General features: G+C 33.7%; 1 protein-coding gene across 1 annotated transcript; it reads right to left on the bottom strand.

The window, feature by feature from the left end:
* Positions 1–18,459: 18,459 nt before the first annotated feature.
* On the bottom strand, positions 18,460–22,829 carry LOC139868871 (glycine-rich RNA-binding protein 2, mitochondrial-like). The gene is made up of 5 exons (XM_071857212.1): positions 22,768–22,829; positions 22,138–22,294; positions 21,972–22,040; positions 18,877–18,983; positions 18,460–18,768 (listed from the first exon to the last, which is right to left on the bottom strand). The coding sequence occupies exons 2-5, from the start codon at positions 22,268–22,270 to the stop codon at positions 18,646–18,648; spliced, it is 432 nt and encodes a 143-aa protein (XP_071713313.1). The 5' UTR covers positions 22,271–22,294; positions 22,768–22,829; the 3' UTR covers positions 18,460–18,645.
* Positions 22,830–24,808: the final 1,979 nt, after the last annotated feature.

Raw genomic sequence — 24,808 nt, forward strand, 5'->3', positions numbered from 1 at the left:
TGATGACATTGGCTAAACGGTTTGTAAAGAGCTTGGTAATAATTTTGTACAAGAACCCTACCAAAGATATAGGACAAAATCATTAATATGAACCGGGTTGCTAACCTTCAGAATGAGGAATAAAAGTGTTGAGTCCGTAACAATAGGCATAGCCGATGTAGAAAAGAATAGACGAACCTCATTACAAATATTGTGATGCAAAATATCCCAAAAATGTTAAATGAAATGCAACGAGTAACAGTCCGAACCAGAAGCTTGGGAGCTACCACAATCCCACACCGCTCGTTTAATTTCCTCATCCTCAAAAGGTCGTTCCAAATAAGAAACGTCGATACTAGATAAAAGCCGATGAGGACTGGTAGAATCGAAAACAACTCCATTGTCCACGACATTAAATTTATGCTCAAAGTAATCAAAAAACTTATTCTTTATAGTGGTCGGGTCAACGACCCAAACCCCATCTACCATTAAACCTTGAATATATTGTTTGCGTTTGTGTTTCATAGAGCAATGAAAAAGTTTCAAGTTTTCGTCACCTTCAACGTCCCACTTAACCCGAGATTTTTGAAGAGCATCGAGAGCATTCAACTTGGAAATATCCACTTATTCCCTAAACATGTCATTTATCGAATCAATGTCAGCTTGTGAAGTTGTTCCCGAATCTATGATAATATCTAGCTCAATGAATGTTTTTTTCCTTCCACCAAACGTTCATGTTCGAGGTTCCTGGAATTATGAATCCAGATCCTGATCTTGCCTTTACCTTTGTAATTTAACCAGACTATCACCATTCATCGATGCATTAATCTCAGACCAAGTTGTACGAACTGTCACATCGAAATCAGCCCTTTCAAACCACGAAACGAACACCTTAAACTAGGTGGGACCGAAATCCACCTTATCCTGAAATAACAAAATAGGCGAATGATCCGAGAAACCTCTAGGTAATAAAACACCTTTGAGATCATCTAGAATCATGAACATTATTTGTTATGACAAAACGATCAAGCTTACTACACTTGTTCTCGGCCTTATTTCTCAAGTGAATTGAAGTCCACTTAATGGAAGTTCATATAAAAATGATGATCAATAAACTCATTAAAACGAAGAGCATCTAAAGCACAAACTTCGGTTCCACGACGTTCGAGGTCACTACGAACCGAGTTCCAGTCCCTAAAAAGAATATAATTACCGCTATTAGAAACCATCAAATTAGAGATTTTATTCCATAAGATGACTTTGTCAGACAATGGTTGTGGAGCGTATACATTAACCATGTAAACCACCATGTTTTCTCTAATCCAACGACCTTTGACAATCACGAAATTATCTTCACTCCAAATGGCTTATTTATAAAATGCATGAGGATCCCAAATTGAAATATTGCCACCTGAAAAACCTTGAGCCAAACTAATTGCAAAATCAAAATGATTATTACCCCATAAAGAGTTGAGAGGATACATCTTCAGCCGCGTCATTTTAGACTTTTGAAGAGCAAGAAACTGAATATTCTCGGAAATGAAAATGTATTTGATCCACTGTCGTTTCAAAAAAATCTTGGACCCGCAACTATTAATGGAAAGGATCTTCATGGGACAACCTTAAAGGTTGATCATGTTCCGCACACAATTTGCAACTATTAAGATTATAAAAGAGCAGTTCACCTACACTCAAGCAATTATCAAAGCCAAACTTTAAATGATCATCAGTGTTGTTTTTAGGACTAAATCGTTTAACATGAAAGGCGTGCATCAGTTGACTGAACCACCAGAATAAAAATTCCCTGTGTTGAACATCAGAAAAACCTGGTAGGTGCGATATGCTCGTACTAGCTACATCAGTCGATTTCCCGTTAGAATCACGTAAACCGGATTGTGACTCTTTATCCAAGTCACCTTGATTAGATTTTGAATCTAAAATAACACCCTCGAATTTCTTCAGAGGGTCACTCGTCTCTTGTTTGCCGACAGAAGAAGTGGAATCGGTTTTTTCAAAGACTTCCACATCACGTTCAGATGATGAATCACTATTGTTTTGAGCAGTCGTATCTAAATCAAAGGTTTATGTGCCTACTTCTTGAATACAGACCAAAATATCTGACCCATTAACACTAACGTGCTCTTCTAAAGCAACCAAATTGCTAGACTTAGGGTGCGTTTGATAAAACTGAATAATTTAGCGCTGAATGGTTCAAAATCTGAATGATTCAAAGCCTCTGAATAAAGTTTGTTCTGAATGAAGATAAACTGTTTGATAATCATTTAAAATGAACGATATAAACTGAGTAAAATTATCTTATTAACGTGTAACATGAATAAAAAATTCAATATACTTACTGGTTAAGTATTCAGGATATGATTTGAGGAGAATATTACATAAAATTTAGGCTCGTAATGGCTAAGAGAGTGTTTCATCTCTGAATGGTTCAGCACTGAATTCCGAACCATTCAGCAGCATATGTCATTTAGAGGTAAAAAACAAACGCGGTGAATGCTGAATGGTTCAGCATTTAGCGCTGAACCATTCCATTAAGAGGTAAATTTACGCATCCTTAGTTGCAAAACAAACGCGTTCGGATGATAACGGTACTCTACTGTTTGGCTCGAAAAACAAGATATTTCCAGCTAAGCTTGCCACTTTTTTAAAAGCATGAGTACCCTATGCACAAGTAGGAAGTCCCTAGATTTCAATCCAAATGACATGTTCATCAACAATGAAAATATCTGTTGCGTCTTTGACATTAGAAAACAAGCCCATAAGATTAGTGTTACTTTAAACGCCATAGAACTAGCAGCACAACTGAACTTAAACCAAATACGAAAACCTCCGATGTACGTCACCTTAATATCAGTAAAGCCCTCTGCTTATATCAAACGATACACGTTAAAAAGTGTTTCGAAATTCTTTAATTTAGCCATCAGAACAAAATCTTCAGGATTGACAGACGCTAAATCTAAATCATCCAATGCTAACTTCTTAGGGGAAAGACAGTGATGACTTGCCACCAGACAGTTTAGTTGCATAAGAATTCTCTTCTTGGATGCTTTGTACTTTTGGTGGATGAACCAAATAAGTGACCTCAATCGGCGGTGAGATAGGATCCGCCACTGACCGGTGGATTGGGGCTGTGACGACCCGGCAATTTCCGATCAAATTTAAACTTTATTCTTATATGATTCCGACACGATAAACAAGGTCTGTAATGTTGAGTCTCAAAAACTTTGAACTGTTTTGTATATTCAATTGACCTTCGACCATTCTCGACGATTCACGAACAACTATATATAAATAGATACATATACATTAATTTGAAAATATTATTATTTGAAATAATATATGATTTAATTGTTGAAAATAAACATGAAAAATAATATGCGATGTAATGAAAACTATTATTATAAATATATAGATATATATTTATATATATAAATATGTATATAAATATTACTTGTAAATATATAAATTATATTCAATGGTTTTAAGATATATAATATAGTTATTTAATAGTTAAACTTGCTATTTAAAACTCTTTATATATAGAAAGAGAAAATATTAAAAATAAATGATTTCGAGTCTAATTAGTAAACGTCAGTAGCACTCGGTTGACGATTTGTTGGTTTTAATATAGATATTGTACATGTCCATGAAGGATTGAAATAAAAGTTGAACTGTAAATTGATTACGAAGATTTTAGATTTGTCAAAAATATTTTTACTCTTTTAAGATTAAATACAAGCACTCCGTACATATAAATTGGTACAGAAAATAAATAATTACCGAACCTTTTTGATCAGGTTTCAAACAGGTAATGAGTGGAATAATTAAATATACTTAATCTAAAAATTTGGGATTTTTAGAAACACTTTTATACAATAACTGTTTAGCAGTGGACACAATATAAAACTCTGGAGAAAACCGTCGGCACATAATTCCATTTAAACCGGCTGCTTGCTGTTCAATTCTTTTCTTTGCACATGACAAATTAATATAATTTATTATTATTATTATTATTATTATTATTATTATTATATTATTATTATTATTAATTGTTATTGTTATTTATATTATATTTATATATAAATAATATATATATACATAGAGACTTGAAAGTGCCATCACCAACTCTTAAACTTTCTGTGTTTTTCTATCTAGCTTGCCATGAGAACACTCTCATCATCTTCCCCATCGCTTCAACCACCGGAGATCACCAACGAGCTACTACCAACACTCTTTAAAATATGGAACCCGACTCCATCTCCAACTTTGATCACTAACTCGACATCACCACTTTCCACCACTCCACCGGCCGGCCACCACTAACCCACCACCATCACCTTTCAAAATTCCACTTCAACTACCATAGAAATCCACTCTCTCTCTTCTCTCTCTCTCTCTCTTTTCTTTTCCCTGTAATTCACGGTTACCATTGTTGTTGCTTCTGTTCTTCTCTTCCGTCCAATAAAACCAACGAACCACCATCACTACTATATGTTTCAGTGTGAACCAGCTGCTACTCGTTTTTTTTTCTTTTCACGAAGATCAACGAACCCAAAACTCCATCATACCATCTTTCTGTTTCTTTTCTTTTTGATGTATTCAAATCACAACTGAACCGCCACCATCTTCATCAACAAGACAACCACCTCCACGTAATTCCCATCGAGCTCCTGTTTGCTACTGCTATTGCCATCTCTTGTTATTCTGTTACTGTTACGGAGGGGATGAAGAGAAGAAGGTGGCGATGAACAGTGCTAAAATAATTCTGTGTTGACTAAATGATATCGATGATGATACGATGGGAATGATGGAATCGAAGATCGATTGATACCTGTTTGTTTAGAACCCACGAGAACTACTGCATCGATTATTATTTTTTTCTGTTAGCGCCCAATACCGAAACCCTTTGATTTGTTTAATGGAATTTGGGCCGTGAGCCAATTTATATTTTTATGTTGGGCCGTGTACCTCTTTCGATTTGGGCCGAGATCTAGTGTTGGGTGTCGACTAGTTGTTTTGAATAAGGAGGAGAAATAAGAAACAGAAAATAACGGGTTAACTATATTTGAATCATGAAGTATAAACAGAAAAACGTGAATGGTTCGATGGTTGAGGGTGTTGGCGTGTACTGGGAGGTCGTGGGTTCGAGCCTGGGCTATGGCTATTTTTTTGAAAAAGCTTATTAACTCTTGAGGTAGTTACATTATTATTATTATTATTATTATTATTATTATTATTATTATTATTATTATTATTATTATTATTATTATTATTATTACTACTATTATTATTATTATTATTATTATTATTATTATCATCATCATCATTATCATTGTTATTAAATCTATCATTTTATTTTAAAAACTATTATTATTATTATTATTATTATTATTATTATTATTATTATTATTATTATTATCATTATTATTATTATTATTATTATCAAATGAGTATTATTATTATTATGACTACGGATATTATTATTACTATAAAGATAATAAGACTTTTCATTTATCAGTATTATTTTAACAAGTAAATATTAGTTATATAAAAATATATTTAACATATATAACAAAACTATATTAATATTTTTTTTATAAGGTATATAAAATAAATATATTAAGATGTTAATGAAATCTATAAATTATTAAATATAACAACTATATCGTTAATAATATAAATTTATTTGATTACGAGTATATGTGTTACTATATATATTTAATATAGGTTCGTGAATCTGAGGTCAACCCTACACTTGTTAAATTTCGTCATATGTATTTTTACTATAAAATACAGTATGGTGAGTTTCATTTGCTCCCTTTTACTCTTTACGTTTTTGGGCTAAGAATACATGCAAATGCTTTATTAACTGTTTTACAATATTTATATGCGTGAGTTTCATTACTCCCTTTTTAAATGCTTTTGCAATATATATTTTTGAGATTGAGAATACATGCACTGCTTTTATAAATGCTTTACGAAATAGACACAAGTGATCGAAACTACAGTCTATCGTTGAATTGTCGAAATCGAATATGCCCCTTTTTATTAAGTCTGGTAATCTAAGAATTAGGGAACATACACCCTAATTGACGCGAACTCTAAAGATAGATCTATCGGGCCCAACAAGCCCCATCCAAAGTACCGGATGCTTTAGTACTTCGAAATTTATATCATGTCCGAAGGAGGATCCCGGAATGATGGGGATATTCTTATATGCATCTTGTGAATGTCGGTTACCAGGTGTTCAATCCATATGAATGATTATTTTGTCTCTATGTATGGGACGTATGTTTACGAGAAATGGAAATATGAAACCTTGTGGTCTATTAAAATTATGAAATGATTATTTATGTTAAACTAATGAACTCACCAACCTTTTGGTTGACACTTTAAAGCATGTTTATTCTCAGGTATGAAAGAAATTTTTCGCTGTGCATTTACTCATTTTAAGGATATTATTTGGAGTCGTTCATGACATATTTCAAAAGACGTTGCATTCGAGTCATTGAAGTTCATCAAGATTATTACTAAGTCATTTATAGTTTAGATATATTATGAAATGGTATGCATGCCTGTCAACTTACGATGAAATGAAAGTTTGTCTTTTAAAAACGAATGCAATGTTTGTAAAATGTATCATATAGAGGTCATGTATCTCGTGATGTAATCAACTGTTGTGAATCGTTTATAATCGATGTGGACTTCGTCCGGATGGATTAGAACGGGTCCTTTCAGTTGGTATCAAAGCGGTGGTCTTAGCGAACCAGGTCTACATTAGTATGCATAACTGATAAGTCATTAGGATGCATTAGTGATTCTGGACTTCGACCGTGTCTGCATGTCAAAAGTTTTGCTTATCATTTTTGTCGAAAATCATCTGCTTATCATCCTTAGAAAATTACATGCTCATTATTCTTAGTCTAGACACGTTGTACTGCATTGACTGCATAAATAGTGTATAGACAAAATTCATATCTTAGCGTATCTGACAATTCATATCTTAGAGTATCTATTACTGTAGATCTTGCCTGATATCTTCCGTAAATTTCTCCGTAATTTAACAGAACCTGGTACTATATATCTATGCATATTATGCATTGAGAATACCATCCAACTATCGATTGCTGTCACTAAACTCTTCATACCAAATTTTTTTTTCTGAGATCGCGTAAGATGGCCTCTACGAACCAACCAAGTTCATCTGACTCCGAAGATAGCGTGATAGGAGCACACTAACCAATCAACTACCGTGATTACTAGAGAAAATGGGGGTGGGTTCGCGACATACTCACCCTATGGAGAAGGGAAGAAGGTACTCCATATCATGAACCGAATCTACCACCTAACCTTGGAGTACTTGACCTGCTCACCGGCGAACCCGTTCGCAACACCGTTTATACCCTTTTTGCAAGAATTTTTCGTCTTGAGGCTACCATTAACGGAAACAGAGGAGATATCCGACCTCTACCTCACGCTGATAACCAACCAGGGTTAGTAGAAGAAGTTAGAGAACTCCGAGCTCGAGTATTAACTTTAGAGAGCACGGTACACAATTTACAAGCACCTGCAGTATCACCAACACCAGTAACGTCACCAGCCTCAGCACTAACGGCACCAGTACCACCAACAACCCAAGTTTCAACAATCCATGCCTCAACATCTCATTCTGTACCTCTCATTCTGTACCTCGAGTATAATCATCGTTCTACGTATCGTTCTACATCAATTACCTCCGTTCTTCATGGCGATTATGTAATCTCTAATGTTTTAGAAATTATGTATTCTTGTTCTAACGGTAAATCAGATGTGTTAATATCATATTAACTCATTAAATCCATGATTGCATCTGAAGAAAATATATATGTATATATGTGTTCATAAAGATTGTAATTAAAAATCCTTTTGTACAAACTGTTAATGGTGAAAATATTTTAACGGGTAGGTAATACCCGAGGAAATATTTAATTTTCATATTAACATGTTATACTGTACATTCTTTGAATCTGATTCAAGTCATTTACTATCCTATTTACATCCACAGATATACGTATCCGTTTACAGCAAAATAACCATTTTCCTTCAATTTCATATTTGAATTTTGACCTATCAGAATCCAACAAGTGGCATAATGAAGAAAACATTGGACAAAATAAAATTTGTTAGAAATAAACAAATTAACTATGAGAAATTCTGTTAAGAATCCACGCTAACAAAATCCTAGCTAACTGATTACATTTTATTTATCGCAGTTTATTTATCGCAATTTAATTATCGCAATTTTATTTATCGTCATTTAATTTCTGTTATTTACTTTACGCACTTTATTTATCGTCATTTAATTTTTGTTATTTATTTTACGCACTTTAAATATCGGGACACGTATACAAGGTTTTGACATATCATATCGACGCATCTATATATATTATTTGGAATCACCATAGACACTCTATATGTAGTAATGATCGAGTTCTCTATACAGGGTTGAGGTTGATTCTATAATAATATATATACTTTGAGTTGTGATCGAGTCTGAGACGTATACGGGTCACGACACGTATTAATTAATTCAAATATGATATATTAAACTATATATGAATTATTGAACTGTCAACTGTGGACTATCGACTGTGGACTAATAAGATTGAACAATTAAAAATGAATTAAAATATTGATTATAACATATGAAACTAAACAATTCTTCAAGTTTGCCACTTGATTTCATCTTAAACCTCATTGTATCTTGACAATTACAATCTGCGTTCAAACCTTTCATGATTCTTGAAAACACCTCCATCAAGAGGATGAACCAACCGCACTTCATCTACGGAGGGAAAGATTTATGCATTTAGTTATGCACCTGGAAACTCTCGGCAACTGAGTAAAAGTTTAACACGTAGCCGCGTCAGATCCTTTGTCATTTATTATCAAAAATAACTTTGCGATCTCTTTTCAAAGTAGAAAATTTTGTCACAGCTTCAGCAAATCAACTTCGACTTTTCGTTCGAAACAACCTTATTATCACCTTGATTATTATGTATGTTCTTTTATTGTTTCCGGAGAACCTTCCATATTTTACCATATTACTAGCAGACGTACCAGCAACCTCGTTGCTTCTTGGTTTAAATCTCTCCGATAAATCATTATATTTCTTCATTGAAACCCTATCATATACTCATCCGCATCTTGTAACGAGAACTGCCATAACAATTACCGGGAATCAGCAATCAGTACTTTGAAAACTCACAGCATATTTACACCAACAGTTATATATATGACATTTATCTCTTAGAATTATGATCTCTCATTCTGAAATTCTGAAAAGCACTCAGTCACAAATCAATACTCTGAATGTTGAAAAAGCTGAATGAAGCAGCAGAAACTGTAGATAACCATAAACGACCATAATCATCGAAAGTTTGATGATAAAGAATAGTATGTTGGAAAAGCTCAGAAAAGTTGGAACTGGAAAACGGATTGAGCTAACCATGAAGGAGATCAATGACAAATACAAGGACCAAACCCTATATTCAAAGAATCCAGGTAATTCTGGATCCGATGAAATCTTTAGAGAATATCTTGCTCCGAAGTCATGTTAAAATCTTGCGGAAAATCTTTCTCCATCAACCATCGAACTTAGAAATTCCAAAATATCATCATCAATATCTTCGATATTTCTGAGGATATTTTCATAAACATTCTCGTCCGAAATTATATACCTCTTCGTGCTTCCTGTGTATCATTATATTGGAAACATTCAATAGAAAATTTAGTACCGAAAAGCAGATTATGCGAAACTATGAAGAACGCCGTGGACAAATCGCAAAGAATAAGTTTGACTTCAAAGAATCCAAATGATTCTGTTTCTGATGAAATTTTTAGCGAATACCTTGCTTCCGAATCTAAACCGTTACGGATAAATCTTCTTCATCATCCATCGATATTAGAAATTCCAAGATATCATCGTATCTTTCATTATAAATATCCTTCATATTTCTGAAGATATTTCCATAACTATTCTTATCTGGAATCATTAATCTCTTCGTGCTATCAGTGTTACATCATATAGAAACTGTTAGTTTCTATATTCTGTAAACTTTTGAGCTTAAAAATGAATGTTATTGAAGTAGTGTTGGGAACTGAAGCATGAGTTAGTATAATATAATGACACTTGATCAACGTGATTATATTACAGTAAGTCATGCTGAGTTTCTAAGGAAACGTGATGATTCACAGTACCATCATCATGTGCCATTTACACTACTCTTACATTCTATCTAATCTCTAAACATATCAAGAAAATATTTTTTCTTGATGATTCGGTCTTTTCCGAGATATTCTTGTAATTTGACAAATCAAGTTTGTGCCATTACGATTCCCTTTTTAAAATATTAACTATGTTCATTTTGAAATTCATATATATGAATCCTGGACCGTTACTCGCTTTAATAGAGGTTGAGAGGATAATAAAAAGGCAAAGAGATCCAAAATATAAGAGAAAATATAAAGCCCAATGACCACCGAAATTACAAACTGTGGATATCAGTACGTATAGCAATATAAAGACACGGGAGGATTATAAATACAATAATCCCTAGAGCATAATAGAAATAAACAGATTCTTCAGGTGGGAGTTGGAAAAGAAGAACGATCATTGCGATAGTTAGAATAAGAACAAGGATCAGAACAGGGTTAAGCATTTTCATAAATCTTTTGAATTTGGGAATTGAGTATAGAAGTGGTGAAAACAAATGGAACGAAAGAAGTTCATTTATAGTGAAAATACCAAACAAAGCAATCGAGACAGATGATCGCATTTAATTATAGAGATCTTAATTTTTGTAAACCCCGGAGAATCAGATCTTATAGATTTACAAGATTTTCTTTTAAATCCCTGGAATCCCGGAATTAAATCGAGACAACGTCAAAAATTAAGACGAACCCTACTTTCTAAATTCAACAGTGACTACGTCGAAAGTTAAGGCAACCTTGACTTTCCTCATCTCACCCTTTTGTGTTAACTTCATTCGTGCTCTTCGAATAAGCGAATTATTTTATCTGTGTTATTTAGTAATGATAAAACTCTATTTATCATCTCATATTCGTCAGTAAAATATTTTTATGGTTAACCATGACCACCTCACTCAAATTTTGGGACGAAATTTCTTTAACGGGTAGGTACTGTGACGACCCGGCAATTTCCGATCAAATTTAAACTTTATTCTTATATGATTCCGACACGATAAACAAAGTCTGTAATGTTGAGTCTCAAAAACTTTGAACTGTTTTGTATATTCAATTGACCTTCGACCATTCTCGACGATTCACGAACAACTATATATAAATAGATACATATACATTAATTTGAAAATATTATTATTTGAAATAATATATGATTTAATTATTGAAAATAAATATGAAAAATAATATGCGATGTAATGAAAACTATTATTATAAATATATAGATATATATTTATATATATAAATATGTATATAAATATTACTTGTAAATATATAAATTATATTCAATGGTTTTAAGATATATAATATAGTTATTTAATAGTTAAACTTGCTATTTAAAACTCTTTATATATAGAAAGAGAAAATATTAAAAATAAATGATTTCGAGTCTAATTAGTAAACGTCAGTAGCACTCGGTTGACGATTTGTTGGTTTTAATATAGATATTGTACATGTCCATGAAGGATTGAAATAAAAGTTGAACTGTAAATTGATTACGAAGATTTTAGATTTGTCAAAAATATTTTTACTCTTTTAAGATTAAGTACTAGTACTCCGTACATATAAATTGGTACAGAAAATAAATAATTACCGAACCTTTTTGATCAGGTTTCAAACAGGTAATGAGTGGAATAATTAAATATACTTAATCTAAAAATTTGGGATTTTTAGAAACACTTTTATACAATAACTGTTTAGCAGTGGACACAATATAAAACTCGGAGAAAACCGTCGGCACATAATTCCATTTAAACCGGCTGCTTGCTGTTCAATTCTTTTCTTTGCACATGACAAATTAATATAATTTATTATTATTATTATTATTATTATTATTATTATTATAATATTATTATTATTAATTGTTATTTTATTTATATTATATTTATATATAAATAATATATATATACATAGAGACTTGAAAGTGCCATCACCAACTCTTAAACTTTCTGTGTTTTTCTATCTAGCTTGCCATGAGAACACTCTCATCATCTTCCCCATCGCTTCAACCACCGGAGATCACCAACGAGCTACTACCAACACTCTTTAAAATATGGAACCCGACTCCATCTCCAACTTTAATCACTAACTCGACATCACCACTTTCCACCACTCCACCGGCCGGCCACCACTAACCCACCACCATCACCTTTCAAACTTCCACTTCAACTACCATAGAAAGCCACTCTCTCTCTTCTCTCTCACTTTTCTTTTCCCTGTAATTCACGGTTACCATTGTTGTTGCTTCTGTTCTTCTCTTCCGTCCAATAAAACCAACGAACCACCATCACTACTATATGTTTCAGTGCGAACCAGCTGCTACTCGTTTTTTTTTCTTTTCACGAAGATCAACAAACCCAAAACTCCATCATACCATCTTTCTGTTTCTTTTCTTTTTGATGTATTCAAATCACAACTGAACCGCCACCATCTTCATCAACAAGACAACCACCTCCACCTAATTCCCATCGAGCTCCTGTTTGCTACTGCTATTGCCATCTCTTGTTATTCTGTTACTGTTACGGAGGGGATGAAGAGAAGAAGGTGGCGATGAACAGTGCTAAAATAATTCTGTGTTGACTAAATGATATCGATGATGATACGATGGGAATGATGGAATCGAAGATCGATTGATACCTGTTTGTTTAGAACCCACGAGAACTACTGCATCGGTTATTATTATTTTTTGTTAGCGCCCAATACCGAAACCCTTTGATTTGTTTAATGGAATTTGGGCCGTGAGCCAATTTCTATTTTTATGTTGGGCCGTGTACCTCTTTCGATTTGGGCCGAGATCTAGTGTTGGGTGTCGACTAGTTGTTTTGAATAAGGAGGAGAAATAAGAAACAGAAAATAATGGGTTAACTATATTTGAATCATGAAGTATAAACAGAAAAACATGAATGGTTCGATGGTTGAGGGTGTTGGCGTGTACTGGGAGGTCGTGGGTTCGAGCCTGGGCTATGGCTATTTTTTTGAAAAAGCTTATTAACTCTTGAGGTAGTTACATTATTATTATTATTATTATTATTATTATAATTATTATTATTATTATTATTATTATTATTATTATTATTATTATTATTATTATTATTATTATTATTATTATTATTATTATTATCATCATCATTATCATTGTTATTAAATCTATCATTTTATTTTAAAAACTATTATTATTATTATTATTATTATTATTATTATTATTATTATTATTATTATTATTATCATTATCATTATTATTATTATTATTATTATTATTATTATTATTATTATTATTATTATTATTATCAAATGAGTATTATTATTCTTATTATGACTACGGATATTATTATTACTATAAAGATAATAAGACTTTTTATTTATCACTATTATTTTACCAAGTAAATATTAGTTATATAAAAATATATTTAACATATATAACAAAACTATATTAATATTTTTTTTATAAGGTATATAAAATAAATATATTAAGATGTTAATGAAATCTATAAATTATTAAATATAACAACTATATCGTTAATAATATAAATTTATTTGATTACGAGTATATGTGTTAATATATATATTTAATATAGGTTCGTGAATCTGAGGTCAACCCTACACTTGTTAAATGTCGTCATATGTATTTTTACTACAAAATACAGTATGGTGAGTTTCATTTGCTCCCTTTTACTCTTTACGTTTTTGGGCTGAGAATACATGCAAATGCTTTATTAACTGTTTTACAATATTTATATGCGTGAGTTTCATTACTCCCTTTTTAAATGCTTTTGCAATATATATTTTTGGGACTGAGAATACATGCACTGCTTTTATAAATGCTTTACGAAATAGACACAAGTGATCGAAACTACATTCTATGGTTGAATTATCGAAATCGAATATGCCCCTTTTTATTAAGTCTGGTAATCTAAGAATTAGGGAACAGACACCCTAATTGACGCGAACTCTAAAGATAGATCTATCGGGCCCAACAAGCCCCATCCAAAGTACCGGATGCTTTAGTACTTCGAAATTTATATCATGTCCGAAGGAGGATCCCGGAATGATGGGGATATTCTTATATGCATCTTGTGAATGTCGGTTACCAGGTGTTCAATCCATATGAATGATTATTTTGTCTCTATGTATGGGACGTATGTTTACGAGAAATGGAAATATGAAACATTGTGGTCTATTAAAATTATGAAATGATTATTTATGTTAAACTAATGAACTCACCAACCTTTTAGTTGACACTTTAAAGCATGTTTATTCTCAGGTATGAAAGAAATCTTCCGCTGTGCATTTGCTCATTTTAAGGATATTATTTGGAGTCGTTCATGAAATATTTCAAAAGACGTTGCATTCGAGTCATTGAAGTTCATCAAGATTATTACTAAGTCATTTATAGTTTAGATATATTATGAAATGGTATGCATGCCTGTCAACTTACGATGAAATGAAAGTTTGTCTTTTAAAAACGAATGCAATGTTTGTAAAATGTATCATATAGAGGTCATGTACCTCGTGATGTAATCAACTGTTGTGAATCGTTTATAATCGATGTGGACTTCGTCCGGATGGATTAGAACGGGTTCTTTCAGGGGCCACTCGAAGCTGTGCATCTGGGACGTTTAGCAGCCTCAACATACAAGTGAAACGAACCCAACCAAATGTCTGCTAACGTATTCCTCATCTCAAGAACATTCATGACACCCATAAACCTGACAAACGCAAATATTTTACCTGCTTTAGAACGTTTCTGTGCGATGAACACATCCATCAAACATCCATAGCACTCGAACGCTTGCCAAAGAGTTAATATATGTGTGTTCTGGAAAATTGGTGACATAAAACGATTCATTCTTGGCAATACGATCTTGATTCAAATCAATTTTTCGACACGTCGTTCTGCGAGATCCAGTATTAACATTACGTCTCTCTTTAAAAAAAACACCCGTCCTTCAATGGTGTATTACGAGTGTTGCCAACCATGGTGATCGGCGTTTGGAACCACCTAGGATCACGGGAAAACAAGAAGAGAAAGACGTCGTCGCCGCAGAGTTGTTATTAGGGTCACCCGAAAATTTTGGAGGAAAAGTATATTATTGTTATTTTTTTTTCATATACAGTTCTACGAGTAATTGTTTCGATTTAAAACTTGAAATACTATTAGCCAGAAAATACATAAAAATTGACTAACATTTTACAAATGCAAATGAAAATGTATAAAGTATGCAACAACTTGAATATGGATCATTTGATGTCGTTTCACATTCATATTATTTAATTTTTGTTCATTCATACTCATTTAGTTTAAGTTCATTTATTAATATTCATTTCTTTTGAAATAAACGAGGTTAGTAAATATCAATTTATATTCAAGACAATATTAACTTATTTTCAAATATTAAAACTAAAAAAATTATTGTAAAAAAAAACAAATATGAGATGAGATAAACAAAATCCAACTACAATTCTACAAAACATGTAATCACTCCATCTCATAGTTGTAATTCACTATTTCATTCCGAGATGTTTTATATTAATCGTCCACCACTAAATGTGAAAAATAAAATTAATTGAGTTTAGTATATTGTCTCTAATTAATTAATTAATTAAATAAATTAAAAATGTGATAGGATTTTTTAATTAATTAATTGAGCGTAAAACTGCAAGGTAAAAAAAAATGTGATAATGATATTTCATTTTTTAATGGCGGTTATGACTTAGGAGTCACTGACGGGGGTACGAACGCAATGTCAGAACCCACTCAGCTGATCATTTTCTAGGACGAACATTACAGGCCTACCATCCCTCAAGAGAAAACCTCCATGGCGAATCCATACGGACATCGCATGTGGTAAAGGCCCTCGGTTGAAGTTCGAATGCAAGACGTACGCAACCTCCGAGGCCCACGAAATGAGCGAGTAACCTCAAGGAAACTATTTTGCAGCTCATGTGATCGAACCTCTGAACTCCCTCATTGAAAGTGATGTCATCATCAATACACCAACACCTTAAAATGTGTGATTTCGTCTGTGGACAAATAAATTGAGATATACAGAGTAATAATTATCGTTGATAGAACATACGCTTACAATTAAACATATATTTTTTGACAAATATAAATGTGCAACCTCCTATTTATTAGGTTGATTGATGTTTTAATTGTAATTCATGATGACTTAACTAAATGTTGAACGTATACTTTTACTCTACGTGATCAATTGGTGCATGCATTTCGATTTGTTTGTCATCAGTCTACCAATAAAATAACTATCATAATATATATTAATTAATTAATACATATAATATAAGTAAACTTATAAATATTAACATCATTGCGTATTTTATCTTATCACTTTAATAGTTTATGCTATGGTATGTAAGTATAGAGTATACAGATATGTAAATGTATATGCATATATCATATTTACATAAGTATATATAAATTTCAGGTGATCATTGATCATAGATATATCATATCCATAAATATATTTGTCATCCATATCTGACTCGCTAATCATACACATCTATATCCATATACATACCCTTCTGTTTATATTATACACATACACCATCAAGCGATGTAAATCATGTGTTCTTTGAATGCCACCTAGCTGCTCAATTATGGAGTGAAGCTAGGGATGGCAATGGGCGAGAAAAAACCCGTGATCCGTGGGTATCCGATCCACGATGGGCGTCATTAAATCTTACCCGCGGCACGGATACGGGTAAAAATCTATACCCGCCAACGGGTCGCGGGTATATACTACCCGTTGGGAGTAAAACCCGACCCGTGAATACATGAGACTTTTCTTAATTTACCCACGAATTAATACTTACAATTATTATTAAATTTAAAAGCTATTACTAGTATTTGAATAATGATTAAAAATATAATATTATATACAAGTAAAAAACTTAATTTTCACGTCTTTATACATATAGCTTGTACATATGGTTTTATAATTAATAAAATTATTTGAATTTTCAAATAAAAAATTGTATATTATTATTACCCACGGGTTACCCGCGGGTCACGGGCATCCGAGGGTCACGGGCATGGGCGAAAAGTTTTTACCCGTGGGCGGGTAACGGGTCTCAACGTGCAAAAAAGAAACCCGACGGGCGGGTCGCGGGTATATAGATACCGTGCCCGTTACCCGCGGGTGTGAAGCTAAGGTTCAAACTGGATAGATCGGTGTGATTGGATTGAAAGCTGGAACGGGTCAAACACGAACAAAGAGTGGATTATCTCAATTGTTGATGCTTCACTTTGCTTTGCTCATATGGAGATTTTGTAGTAACTATCTTTGGGCATTCATCTATGAGAAAGTGTGATTTATATGAATATATGTAATTTTTTTTGTTAGATTAGATAGATTTTGTTAGATTAGATAGAGTTATGACCGATGTAATTATGAATTCATGGTTGTCTAAACCTCTTTAATTCTTTGCTTCTCTATTTACTTGCTATAGAGCATTTTAATAAATTTTGATGCCGTTCCATAAAAGAGGGGGGGAGGGGGGATCAGGTGCAAAGGTGAAGCTTTCTTTCTTAGGGTAGAAGGGGCCTTCACCCCTCCAAAAATTTGAGTTGATCGTAGATTTGTAACTCCTTGAATTACGATCGTTTGAGCATTTGAGCTTTTGAATAACTAAAATGAAATCCGTATGAAGAAGATATGACCAAAACAATAAACGCCAGTTGTCACTGTTTTGGTTATATTTCCGTCAAACAGTCTCGGATTTAGTCGATTTAAAGCTCAAACGATTGTAACTCAAAGGACTACAAATTTCATTTTTATTGTTACTTGAATTTAAGTGTCACCGGCTCTAGAGAGGCCCTTTCCTCTCGAGAGGATCTCACCAAAACACTGAAAATTAATATTCTTAAACTAAAATGATTTGATATTGTCGATACAATATTTCATGTTCGGCCTTCCCAAAACAATCATTAAGCTCCGCCACTGATCCGGTGTGACCTACTCCACTTCAAAACATTTAGTTCCAAGACACCAAGTGGTAAGCTTTTAAAGTTACCCAAAAATTTATTCTGGTGTACCAGATCTAAGCGAATTAATCCGGACACTACGAGATATAAATGACCTCTTAGTACAAATGTGTGCTTTCTAATGCATTAATAATAAATATAAATATATATATATATATATATATATATATATATATATATATATATATAAAAAAAAAAAAACTGAGAAAGAAAATGTAAACTTGAAAAGATAAAAAAAAACACATCTTTTAAAGAGTGGATTGGGGAGACCCTTCTTTATAATGATTAACTTGAACACGATAACAGAACTTGTATACAAAAGACTAGTGTTAAAAGGAAACATACTAATCGATTCATAAAGCTCCTTGCGAGTCAATAAATCTTGTTATCGACCAAGTATAACATACTTAGTATCGATCATTTCCAGCATCACCAAAGTTACGATTATAGCCACCGCCACCGCCAAAACCACCTGTCCTGGGAGGACGCTCATTGGCAAGACTAACACGAATGTTTCGACCATTTAGTTCCTAAAAGATAAAATCACATCTAGATTAGAAGTAGGGACTTATAGTCTAAGACTACATGTGTTTTTTGTTACATTGTCTTTAATGGGGTGATGTGTTATTTTTTCTAACCTGTCCATCCATGGCTTTCATTGCATCGTTGGCTGAGTCATCGCTGGAATAGTTGACAAAACCGAATCCCCTTGACCTTCCTGTTTCTCTATCATTAACGACTCTTGCTGAATCATAAAGAGAAAAAGAAAAAAAAAAAAATTGTTAATATTTTTTTTTTGAAAGGCAAAATAATTTTATTAATATATAAATATATGTACATTATACATCCCCGAAAAGTAACAAACATCCAACGATTATAACTACTAGACAAATGGAATTAAAAACCGACTATAAGTAAAACCCCCAGGAGAGGGGACTCAACGAATCGAGTAGGGACACGAAGTAGTACACAGTGCTGATCGAGCAGCGACAAAGCATAAACTCCAAGGCCCGTTTAACCCCTGAAGATCTTGCCTTATAGAAGGTTAGCCACGAGAAGCATAGGGGATGCTGTGGGGTATTAGCCAATGCCCACTCTTGATGTAACAACGCAATACGAGCTCGGGTTAATGAGCCATTGTGACCATTGAATTTGAGCTTTCTTTATTCGACCCGAAATCCATTTAAAGGATGAAAGTTGGATATCCGCTAGAATTGAAGGTATGTCCCAGATTTGGTTTTGAAAGATTTTTAGGTTGCGATATCTCCAAATAGAATAACCGCAGACCCACTTGGTGGCTTCCCATATTTTTGAACCTATCGATGAGAGACTGGAGCTGCAGCTACTTGAAAATAAATCCGCGACGTTTAGTTCTGCCGGGGGAGAAAAATTCCACCATTTGTAAAAATCCAACCATATAGCTTTAACCTGGGGGCATGTGGCAAGAATATGTTCGGTTGTCTCGGACGAGTCTTGGCAGATATTGCAAAGAACCGAACCGAGGTCTAAACCACGTTTGTCAAGTTCGAGTTTAACTGGAAGTCGATGAAGTTTTGCTCGCCAAACGAAAAGTTCAACTTTTAATGGGACAGATCTGTTGCGTTTTGTAGGTGGTTTTACAGTTGAAGGTTGGAGACGAAGCATGTCTAAGTTTGCCGAAACTTGTTTGGTGAAAGAGTTATCCGAATCTGTTAGGGTGCAAAGCCACGAGTCTTCGGTAACGTTATTAGTATTCTGAGGTGGAGTAAAGTTCTCGATCAAACTTGATAGCTCCTCCATATCGCTAGCGCTTCTGCCCCTTGGAGAATGGAGCCAACTGCCATTGAATGAAAAGGATGACCCAGCTAAGTCCACCCGATCGAAGACGGTGCAACTTTTATCAGTATCAAGTGCAAATAATCGGGGGTATTTTTCTTTCAGAATGAAGCTCCCAAGCCAACGGTCGTGCCAAAAAGCTGTGCGTTTTCCATCTTTTAGAAACCTGCAAAAAATATGCGAAAAATCCCATCCAGCTTTCTCGAAATCCTTAGTGATATTGATGATGTTAAACCAAGTGGCACCGAGTTTCTTAAACCTGCAAAAGTCGTTAGTGACAAGCCCACCGTCCCTACCGTAAATACTAGAAATCACTTTAGTCCAAAGTGAGCAAGGTTCCGATTTGAACCGCCACCACCATTTTCCTAGCAAGGCTAGGTTTTTGGCGGAAAGCGATCCAATGTCTAAACCTCCCGAGTCGTAAGGTAGTAAAGTGTCATCCCATTTAACCCAACATATTTTCTTACCCGACCCGGACCCGCCCCAGAAAAAATTACAGCGAAGCGATTCAAGTTGTTTTAAGATAGAGGACGGGGCTTTGAAGAGTGAAAAGTAATAAAGTGGAAGACTAGAGAGAACGGATTTTACCAATGTGAGCCGACCTCCGAAAGATAAAGTTTTTGATTTCCACTCCACGAGTCGCTTTTTGAATTTGTCCACCACCGGAAGCCAATGAGTGGGTTTGTTCATCTTAACTCCTATGGGTAAACCTAAGTAGGTAAAAGGAAAATCACCCGCTTTACATCCGATTCTTAGAGCTATACTTTCCAAGTCCCCATTCGAAACACCAACACCGAATAGATTGCTTTTATGGAAGTTAACTTTTAGACCCGAGAGATCTTCAAAGCACTTGAGAATTTTCATGGTGTTCAATATGTTGTGACGGGACCACTCACCAAAAAAGATGGTATCGTCGGCGTATTGTAAGTGCGAAATTATGACTTTTTCTTTACCGACTTCTATCCCTTTGAAATGCCCCGACAACATGGCACGCTTTACAAGGAGGTTTAAACCTTCCGCCGCAATTATGAATAAAAAGGGGGAGAGTGGGTCACCTTGCCTAACACCTCGTTCCGGGGTGAATTCACGGGTTGGGGATCCGTTAACGAGAATGGATATTGAGGCGGAGCTAAGGCATGCGAAGATCCATTTTTCCCATCTATTACCGAACCCGATATTCTCCATGGTTTCCATCAAGAAGTCCCATTTTAGGCAATCAAAAGCCTTTTCGAAATCTACCTTGAAAATGAAACCTTTTCTTTTTTGTCGTTTGAGTTCATCGATAGTTTCGTTTGCGATGAGAACCCCATCGAGAATAAATCTTCCTTTCAAGAATCCACTTTGTTCGGAACCTACGAGTTTATGGATAACCTTTTCGAGTCTCTTTGAAAGAACTTTTGCCACAATTTTATAGTAAGACCCGATAAGGCTAATGGGGCGAAAGTCACTGGGGGTTAGCGGGTTATGTTTTTTGGGGATGAGTGTGGTAAAGGAAGCATTACACCCCTTGGAGAATTCCATATTTGACCAAAACCAGTTGAAAGCGTTAACTACAATTAATACACAAATTCAAAAAAACGGCTAACATCACTACAGCCCCAAGCTACTGTTTCATTAATATATAACCCCAATAGAATATTTAAACATGGGTAAATCGTAAACAATGGTAACATAAAACTCAAAAATTTGTCAATGTGGGATCTATACTAATTCTATTCAATAACCAGTAAGATTCAAGTTTTTTCAAATAAAGTAGTGCAAGTTCCCAGCCAATAAAAGAGTAAAAATTCAGTTTTGTACAAATTGCAGATTCAAATAAAGTTTTGTTTAACAAAATTTGTCTGTAACTTCAATAATTGAGCAAATCCTCAATTAGGTCTGTCTCACACTTGGAACTTTGCTTATAAAGTGTTCTCACCTTCAATAACATCACCAAATCCAGAAAATGCTTCCTTCAACGAGTGATCATCGGTCTGATAAGAAAGACCTACGCATAAATAAAACATACTAAACATATTAGACTCCAAAATCACGTATCATATAAGTGAATCAGAGCCAATTGCTAAATATGTATACAAACATACCACCAATAAAAAGCTTAGAAGACATGCAACGAATCGTGTTGAACATCGATGATCCTGTTACATTCCCACTCGATACAACATTCTGGGAAAAACTTCCCCTCATGAGACTACCAATTCTATTGTAGAAAGCCATTCAAATTGTTCGAGTGTATAAGACCTGCACATGAAAACATTTTTCTTAATTTTTCAAGTGTATAACTTTAATTTTGCTACCAAACTTACAATCCATCTACATATTTTCATACGTTTCTTATCTGTGTGCCCTAGTTCTACATGATCTAACATAAATATAGCAAAAAATGAGTAATTGATTTGATAAACTCTCATTCAATCAACAACAATAACATCGAATTAGATCATAGCATTATAAATAACAGAATCAGAATACCTAATCATTGTACCGAATACTTGCTTTCAAAACTTGAAATTCAAAATTACAAACACCGTTCAGTGGAAGTATATACGATAGATGATCAGATGCACAGATAATTACTGTAATATATAAAGTTTATAAATATCTAAAATTAAAAACAAAGACATACATGTAAATAAACAATAACAAACAACCGAAGCAAAGCATGAGACAGAATATAGCGTTAATTTGTAAATGATCAGATAGATTTGTAATACCTGGAGGTTTAGGGTTTTAGAAATGAAATAAGCGAAGCGGCTAGGGTTTATGAGACTGGTGATACTTTGGCTATAAATATCTTCTGCTTTCTGCTTTTATTTATAGAATGAAGATAAAGATGTGTACCGTTTGCTCTCGATGTTGTACGTTTATTTTCTTTATTTGTTTCTTTTTAACTTTATTTTTATTTTATTTTTAATTTTAATATTAATTGATTTTAATAAAAAACGAAAACTTTCATAATAACATTACCAACCATGTATCACTTATTCAGATTAACAAACTGACACATCAGCGTCACTCACAATTTTCTTCATATCACTAACATATCACATATTACTCCCAACAATCACACATTTTTCCTCAACCACTATAAATTAATTAATTACATTATAAGATTTATAGTGCTAGTATAAAAAAAATGTACAATTAAATAAAGCAAATCATTTGTGATGCTTTATGCTTGATCTCCACGAAATAGATGACTAAAATGGAATTGACTAAAGATTAACAAACAATTCACAAGATGCTTGAAATTGGCAATTGAATTGGCAATGTAAAGACACCCCGTTGAGAGTGCTCTAAATAAATGAATTTCATGTAAAATTTAAAGAACATATACGATGATGCAGCAATAAAGGGGAAAACTAACGAGCCTCGAACCAACTTAACAAAAAACGAGACACAACCCCAAACCTAAACAAGCACAACTAAACGCTACTCAATAGGCACCAAAACAAAATCCAAGACTAACATCACTAACAACAAACAAACTAACAAACACTAAACAAATCCGACAACACTACGAACACCAAATAAACCGTCGTGGAAGAAATCTTGCGATTTTTCAACTTCACATCCACGGCTTGAACACCTGATCATGAAGAAAAAGAGAAAACCATGTGGGAGCCTTTAACCGACGGGGTACCTTCATCAAGACCCAAGTCGTGTGATCTGAACATAACACCACCACCAAAATAACCATCGAACAAACTTTGAGTTACCTCACCAAAAGATACATCATCCTCGTCATCGCGTAAACTGTCACACCCCCTAAATGGGACCAGGAGTAACTGTGACTAACTAATATCATAACACAAGTGTATAAGCGAGAACGACTCTAAATGAGACGTTTTATTTATTAAATAAATAGCGGAAGCATTATTCAAAGTTTTACATCATAAGAGTACAGTAAATGGGAAATGTCTAAACAAAATGATAAATATGAATGATGGACTCCATGCAAGCAGCAAAGCATACATCAATCATCTAGTAGCAAGTAGCAGCTAACTCAATCATCACCTGAGACAAAAGATGCTTAAAGTGTCAACCAAAAAGGTTGAGTGAAATTCATAGGTTTATAAATAATATCTAAAGTTTTAGACCACAAGATTTGATTTAAAGTTGATCAATATAGATATATCAATCTAAAAGTGTTGCTGCAGTTTGTAATATCGCTACTAAACAATTTACCCTATGACACCTTGTACTGTCAGTGTCGTGGAATCATTATTATGTAACCAAAGACCAACGGTCGAATGGTTAGAGACGTTACTCTCAATAGGCCTACTCACAATAATTAAGTTTGCATTTATACGTAGCAATTAACGATATTACTGTAGGGATTTAGCATGAATCAAAGCAATACAGCATAGTTAACAGTTGAGTACTTGTGTCTAAGCGTAAAACAGTTTAAAAGCAAGCATGTGTCTCACTCCAAAGTTGTAAAACAGTTATGAAATAGTAAAAAGTGGGGCTATGAAGTTCACCTTAGTAGCAAGTAAGTTATTCCACGCAAAGAAGAATGAACAGAGTAAGTGATCGGAGATCTTAACCTAGAGATATAATCTTTGATTAGTTAATGTCTAACAGACATAAAGTTTGTTTATTAATATAGCAACTATATTAACAGTGACCGTTTTCGAGAAAAGTTTCTATTTTTGGAAACCTACTATTTATGGAAAGCTTCCACTTATAGTAAGCTTCTAGTTTAAGAATGTTCGGGTTATAATCCTCAACAAAGACGTTGTACAATCTCGC

This window comes from Rutidosis leptorrhynchoides, chromosome 1, assembly GCF_046630445.1.
Source record: "Rutidosis leptorrhynchoides isolate AG116_Rl617_1_P2 chromosome 1, CSIRO_AGI_Rlap_v1, whole genome shotgun sequence".
NCBI classification, from domain to species: domain Eukaryota; kingdom Viridiplantae; phylum Streptophyta; class Magnoliopsida; order Asterales; family Asteraceae; genus Rutidosis; species Rutidosis leptorrhynchoides.

Bases quoted from the DNA above. Each gene is read 5' to 3' on its own strand.
- LOC139868871 (XM_071857212.1), bottom strand. From the start codon at position 22,270: ATGGCTTTCTACAATAGAATTGGTAGTCTCATGAGGGGAAGTTTTTCC. The intron at 22,041-22,137 runs GTATGTTTGTAT...ATTTATGCGTAG, and splicing joins TTCTAAGCTTTTTATTGGTG to GTCTTTCTTATCAGACCGAT. The intron at 18,769-18,876 runs GTTAGAAAAAAT...TTTATCTTTTAG, and splicing joins TGAAAGCCATGGATGGACAG to GAACTAAATGGTCGAAACAT.